Here is a 6,944-nt window from a genome sequence, read left to right as displayed (position 1 = left end):
ATTCTCCTTTTTATTTCCTTCTCTGTCTGTTTCTCTCTCTCTCGCTTTCTCTCTGTCCTTTTTTGTCTCCTTTCGCTTTACCTTTCCACCTCGGACTCCTCCTAAGGACACAAGGGGATCATATGATTCAGCAAATCGGCGCAAATGCTATTAGCAAGCAGAGGCAGAGCAAGCGGTCAAGCCATGGTCCACAAGACCAAAAAGCCAAGGCGGCTTAAACGGATGTGTTGTTACGATTATTCAGCCAAGTAACTTTATCCTACATTTAGATTAGCCGCTAATGACGGAGTGCACCGCGAGAGAGGGCCACGTAACTGGAGAACAAGCAAGTGCCTGTTAGCTTTTTAAACTCATCTCAGGGGCAGCCAGCACAACCCTATGGGGTCAGAAATGCCTCCAGCTCATTTGCTATAAACCCTTCCTCTTTTGCATTGGGCAACATATTGTTTGTTTATTTTTGTTTTATCTTTTTTCACATTTGCCCATTTCAACAGACCCTCTGCATGCAACATTGATTTACATGATGGACAAAACTATTGCAATAGCACACTTTATTAGTTTTATTTATTTACAAACATTGGCAATTTATTTACACCAGTAATCATTCAGTAAGTGTAAAGTGCTTTCTCAGTAGTCTTGTTGTGCATTAGCACATAAAGCTACGGTGTCTATTTGGCTACATCATATTTTTTGTGTTTAAATCTGGGATGTTGTTCAGCTTTACACTAGGAACCTCCATATTTAAAAAAAAAAGTGCAATAAAGAAATAAGTAAACAGCATATAAGGTGAAATCATAATTAAACTTAAAAAAAAAAAGATTGTTTGTTGTAAACATGGTCACAGCACACCTTGCTATTCCTGCTGGTGAATGTTGAGGTAAGGAGAAAATGCGGATCAAATTGAAAAACATCAGGACACATCAGCTCACAGTCAGACACCCCCACACACACAAAATCGAACAGCAGGGTTAAGAGGGAGTATGAAGAAAAGTCGTGTGGATGTCGAATCAGCGCTCTCTCTCTCTCTCCTCATCCCTCCCTACCTCCATAACCTCTCCATATCCACACTCCTCTTTCCATTTCTCTAGTCTTTCTCCCGCTCTCTGTTCCTCTGTATTTCGCTCCCCCCCCCCACTCGATCTCTCTCTCTCGCTCTCTCTCCCCCCACTCTCTCGCTCCACTCTATCCCTCTCTCCCTAAACCATCTTTGACCTCCTCAGAGGGGGTTGCTATTAATGGGACCCACTAATGGACATGAGAGAGTGTGGAAATGGAATAGGTGATCTTAACTCTGTTCTTTTATACACTGGACCGGAAACAAACATCGGGACAAAAAAAAAAGACACAGAAATCAAATGGATCATATATACTTCAAACCTGACAACAGGGCAACAGGGCTTTGAAGACTATACTTCCAATGACTTCTCTGTTACTGACCCAAAATAATATCAAAAATGTCTCAAAACCTTTAATTTCATGTCTCATCATCAACAACAACTACAAACATACACGCACACAGACAAAATAATAAAGCAGGAAAACAAAAAGCAGTAAATGCAAAAATGATGATTCATAAATATGGAAACAGAAGTAAAGAATTTGTGAAATGTAGCACAATATGTTTCCCCACTCTCATCAAACAGCTGCAGTTGTATATTAATATATATGTGTGTGTGTGTGTGTGTGTGTGTATTCTCTCTCTATCTCTATCTCTATCTCTATCTCTATCTCTATCTCTATCTCTATCTCTATCTCTATCTCTATCTCTATCTCTATCTCTATCTCTATCTCTATCTCTATCTCTATATATATATATATATATCTCAAATGTATTTATCCTGTGGTCACTCCCTGAAGGACAGGAGACAGGAGTCATAAATAAATCTTTCTCTTGCATTAATCTAACCTTCAGAGCAGTGAAAGCAAGAGTGTTGAAGTTGCTTTTATATTTCATCACTCTTGAACCAAACCAAACTCCAATCGAAAATGTTCAAAAGCATAGAAAGCCTGTGCATTTATACACAAAGTTAGAAGGGGTCCACTTAGTCTTTTAAACTGAAGACTCAAGAGGGCATTATGAGGAGTACTGTGTGTGACAGTCCAGCACAGCTAGCCAGTCTCTCGAACTCTCTTAAACCCTTCTTAGACTGTTCTTAAAGGAGGCCAGCTTGCTGTGCAGTCCACCCTTCACACACTATGAAAAGGTCTCTCCTGAGCATGAGATTGCCTGAACAAACATCCACCAATCACCAGTACCATTAACAACAACCAATCAGTGACCAGAACCAATCAGTAGCATTGTGACCTCATTTAGAACCCCAGCCCCCCCCCTTGTCCTCCTTCTGTGTCTGCAGCTCAGCTGAACTTGTCTTGGATGTTCATGAGACTGTGGTTGGACTTCGCTCTCTTAGCTGTGGACAGAGACAGAGGTCAGAGAGGGACACAATGCAGAGAGATGCCGTATGCATATGTAAACACACTTAGCTGAAGTTCTGAGGGCTATTTCACAAAAGTAACATTAAGAAATCCAAGATGAGAGGAAAAGTGAGGCTTGACTTAGCATTACTTGGGCATTCAAGCTCAACACTCAGTTTAAGCTCAACATGACAGTGTCTTATTCTGAAAATTGTCTTGGAAAAGTATCCAACTCAATGACTACTCTAATCACTCCCTCCCATCAACAATCACAAAAGAAGTATATTTTTTCAGAGAATTGAACCTTCTTCATGGATTCAAGGATAATTAGGCTAAGTGATTCACCAATTCCTACCAACAGATTAAGCCAGGAAGGCACAATGCATTTTTTTTTTTTTTTTAAACAAATCAGAAGGAATTTTGGCCCAATTCTAAAGTGTGTTGGGTCTGTCAGACTCAGGGCTAAAATCGGGTCCAAATCAGTCTGTACAGCTATAATGAGACATTTAACGAACATTAATAAATGTGGCATGGTTTTATGGATAATGTAGAGGATTTTTTTTAATATTGTAAACTTAGAGACTAGACAAACTTAGAGACAAACTTCATATTTTCTAATCAAAGACGTGACTGCAGAAGATTCCCCACCCCAAACCGGCTGGACTTCATAGAAAACAACACCAACAACGGAAGGGTGCACATATGCACATATACTCTGTTACAAGGAGGAAAAAACACCGTTATGGAGGGGTCTAGTGGCGTGGCCGTGACACAGGGGGTGGCCCCATAACCCTGTAAGTGTCCCCAAAAGTTACAAGGGGCAGTGTGCAACATCACGAGAAGGCACACACCGCTGTCATACTATGCCCTACTTCTCGCCTCACACACACTCACACGACTCAAAAACACACTCATTCTCACACACTCACACTACTCAAAAACACACCCATTCTCACACACACACACACACTACTCAAAAAACACACCCATTCTCACATACACACACACACTAGTCAAAAACACACCCATTCTCACCCACACACGCTCTCTCTTCTAACAGCTAACTTCTCTTTTTTTCCTCCCCTGTGACATCCCATCCACCAGTAGCCCCCCCTCCCCCCCCCCCCCCACCCTGTGGCCAGGGTAACAATGGTGAGGGGGCTAAGCATGTTACTCACGGTGTATGAGTTTGCGTTTCTTTTGTTCCGAGTGCAGGAAGCTGCTCAAGTAGAAGATGATGGGCAGGAAGAGCATGAAGCCCGACACGGCGATGACCGGCACATTCTCCTCAAGTGGGAACGAGCATTCGTACTTCTTACTCCACAGGCGCCGAGTCACGTTCATCTGTGTGTGTGTGTGTGTGTGTGTGTGTGTGGGGGGGGGGGGGGGGGTGCATTTACTTACATATTTATTTTATTCATCTATTTTCTTGCAGTTCCCATTCTATATTCTCATTCTATATTCTCACTCTACACTCTACTTACAGTTCCCACTCAACAGTTCCCACTCTATACTCTTACAGTTCCCACTCTATATTCTCACTCTATATTCTAACTCTATTTTCTTACAGTTCCCATTCTATATACTCACAGTTCCCATTCTATATTCTCACTCTAGATTCTTACAGTTCCCACTCTATATTCTTACAGTTCCCACAATCTCACTCTATATTCTTACAGTTTCCACTCTATATTCTCAGTTGTGACAGAGGATGGAGACATGACAGAGAGAGAAAGAGAGAGAGAGAGAGAGAGAGAGAGAGAGAGAGAGAGAGAGAGAGAGAAGGAAGAAAGGAATGACAGGTGTAGAAGGAGTAGGATAGAGGTTTAGAAGCACTAGTTTCTCTGAGACCTTCCCAACCTTCACCCACCCACGCTCTCCGCCCTCTCAGCCCATTAAGGTGTGGGAGTAAAACTTGACTGAGTGTGTCTGTCTGTGTGTTTCTTGGTAAATCACATGTAGGTCCCATAGCAGAGTCAGATCTATGTCCTCTCAATTTCTTTCTTTCAAAACAAAAACACACACAGACACACACTCATAATTTATGTCAGTTGGCCCCTGGGGGGTGCTGTTTCTAACCATGCAATCTCTGAGAATGGAGTCCAAACAAATCATGTTTCTACAATTCAATTAGAATTGACCTACATAAAAAACTACTCTTAAAGAATAAGTCTTTTGATTAAAAAGAAAGTTTTTCTGATTTCTATGTACTTACTTAGTTGGACCTTTTTACTAGAACACAATCAGTATACAGACTTCACTTTCTGAAACATGGTGAACTGTTAAACGAAAGTAACAGTTTAACCAAATAGTGTGTGTGTGTGTTTGTGTGTGTGTTTGTGTGTGTGTGTGTGTGTACCCACCGCATCCTCAAGGTCAATGCAGAGTGTGTGATTCTTCTCCATTCCGCTGTAAAGTTCACTTAGGCGCTGGTAGGGTGCTTTGCATTCTTTACAAAGCTCTGAGTGATTCCCCTGTAATTACACACACACACACACACACACACACACACACACACACACACACACACACACACACACACACACACACACACACACACACACACACACACACACACACACACACACACACACACACACACACACACACACACACACACACACACACACACAGTGAATGACAGAAACATGAACAAAAACGGTAACTTTGATGAAGACGCTAGATGCTTTGCACAAAAGGATAAATGTTTCCATAACCATGTAAACATCATAAAATAATGGTGCTGGTTAAAAGTAAACATATAACTAAAGAAATATATACATATGGTTTGCTTATCCACAGACACTGACTGGTGACTTCTCACAGTGTGATTAGCAGTCTGCCAGTCCTACCTGTTGGTGTGTCTCGAAGCAGCTGAGTGACACGTTGAGAAGAGTGAGGAAATACAGTGTGTCGTTACTCAGAGCAGTCTCGTTCGGCTTCATGAGACAATCTACAGGACGAAAAAACAACAACATTCAGTTATACACAGGAAAAGATGCTACATTCCTTGTGCTACTGGTTGTGAACTTCCCACAGCTGCCAATCAACAGCCAAGCCCAACTAACAGCAATGTGCATTTGGCTTGAGACAGCAGCAAGCTACCCGGGATCTATAAAGGCCCTCCTAACAGCAATGTGCATTTGGCTTGAGACAGGCATAAAATCACCTAAATTTGAACTAGATTTCATTAGCAGATCTCTTATGATATTCATAATTTGTTGTATGAGACCCAATGATGGCAACAGTGTGTATGTGTATGTGTCTATAAAACTTACTTGAACATGAGGCCACGGACCAGATGTCCTTTAGGCTGCTGTAGAGCATGTAGACCAGCATCAGCCGGTCTGAGCGAACAAGACTGTTATAGCAACTCTCATTCCCTGAACCCTTATGGAAAAAAACATCAACAGTAAATGGCACATTACAAGAACCCACCAGATGAAGAAGGATCTCTGTGTGACAAGGGGTCTTCATAAAACCTCTCTCTGTATAGTAGGCTATAAGTCAATATAAAGAGTTTCAAAACAACAAGGTCTAGGTCAGCTCCATCATTTTCCTCCTTGATCTCAGGGAAAGATAGTAAATGAAAGATTTAGAACTACAGCTGTTCAGTAGGACTTAAATAAGATATAACTGGTGTGCATTAGTTAAATACTGAAAAATTACACCTGCAAATGCACAGTTATGCGCAAAATGGTAACGGCGATTGCGCAAAATTTGTAAGCCTATGCATTGGTAGGATTTGTAAATGTGGGATCCATGGTACAAAAACGAAGACGTTTAATGTTCCGTCTTGTGACATCGACTATCCAAATTTCCGGGAAAGATATTTTTAGAGCCGAAATGCACGTACACTACATTTACTCTGACTGTCATGAGACAAGAAACATGTGACAGCTACGCCAATTGAGCAGCTCCACAGACTGGCCTTGGCCCTGTGTGACTGGCTACCGTTACATCGATGTAGATCACTTTAAAATCTCTCATGCTAACCTTAACATCCAGTAGTAAGCTAGGCCTACATGTCTTCGTCTGAGTATGTTGAAACTTACCGTGCCAGATGAGATGTTATTGAAAATGTCCTTTAGGTCGCTGTAGTTTATGTAACATTTCTCGCACATTTTGACAGGACGCGCATAAGACACAGAGCAGTTAACGTAAGTTACATATCTCTCGCCAAAGATACGTAGAAGAGTCAGACAGTAGTCGCTGACCTCCAGATCTTCGGGAAAGGAAGACGACAGGCTGAGAGAGAAGAAATAACCGGACTTGTGCGCTTCGGAAGCTGAGGAGACAGGCAAAAAATGCGCGGCTGACTTTGACATGAAATCATCCTCTCCGCTTACTTCAGGTCCTGTCATAGAAGTGTCTCCCTTCGTGGTAGATATTTGAACGATTCCTAAAACAAAAAATGCCAAGACTAACGTCAAGTAACCCATTTTCAGACAGGTGTGAAGCGCTGATAGACACTCATAAACAGTGTTGGTAACGCTCTTCCAAACCATACACCAAAACACAACTTCCTG

The 6,944-nt window shown here is 41.8% G+C and overlaps 1 protein-coding gene across 1 annotated transcript; it reads right to left on the bottom strand.

The window, feature by feature from the left end:
* Positions 1–534: 534 nt before the first annotated feature.
* On the bottom strand, positions 535–6,944 carry ostm1 (osteoclastogenesis associated transmembrane protein 1). Its single transcript, XM_076272446.1, has 6 exons — positions 6,471–6,944; positions 5,694–5,805; positions 5,268–5,368; positions 4,779–4,889; positions 3,594–3,759; positions 535–2,411 (listed from the first exon to the last, which is right to left on the bottom strand). Exons 1-6 carry the CDS (start codon positions 6,921–6,923, stop codon positions 2,356–2,358), a joined length of 999 nt encoding a protein of 332 aa, XP_076128561.1. The 5' UTR covers positions 6,924–6,944; the 3' UTR covers positions 535–2,355.

The sequence above is a fragment of the Alosa pseudoharengus genome, unplaced genomic scaffold (genome assembly GCF_046254945.1).
Source record: "Alosa pseudoharengus isolate Yale_2024_CS ecotype anadromous, Long Island Sound unplaced genomic scaffold, YU_APseudo_1.1 YU_APseudo_1.1_scf_7, whole genome shotgun sequence".
NCBI lineage: Eukaryota > Metazoa > Chordata > Actinopteri > Clupeiformes > Clupeidae > Alosa > Alosa pseudoharengus.
This window is presented reverse-complemented; position numbering and strand designations above follow the sequence as displayed.

Excerpts from the sequence above, each read along its gene's own strand:
- ostm1 (XM_076272446.1), bottom strand. The coding sequence starts at position 6,923 with ATGGTTTGGAAGAGCGTTACCAACACTGTTTATGAGTGTCTATCAGCG. Across the intron at positions 5,369-5,693 it reads GTCCGTGGCCTCATGTTCAA|ATTGTCTCATGAAGCCGAAC; the intron begins GTAAGTTTTATA and ends TTCGTCCTGTAG. Across the intron at positions 4,890-5,267 it reads GCTTCGAGACACACCAACAG|GGGAATCACTCAGAGCTTTG; the intron begins GTAGGACTGGCA and ends GTGTAATTACAG.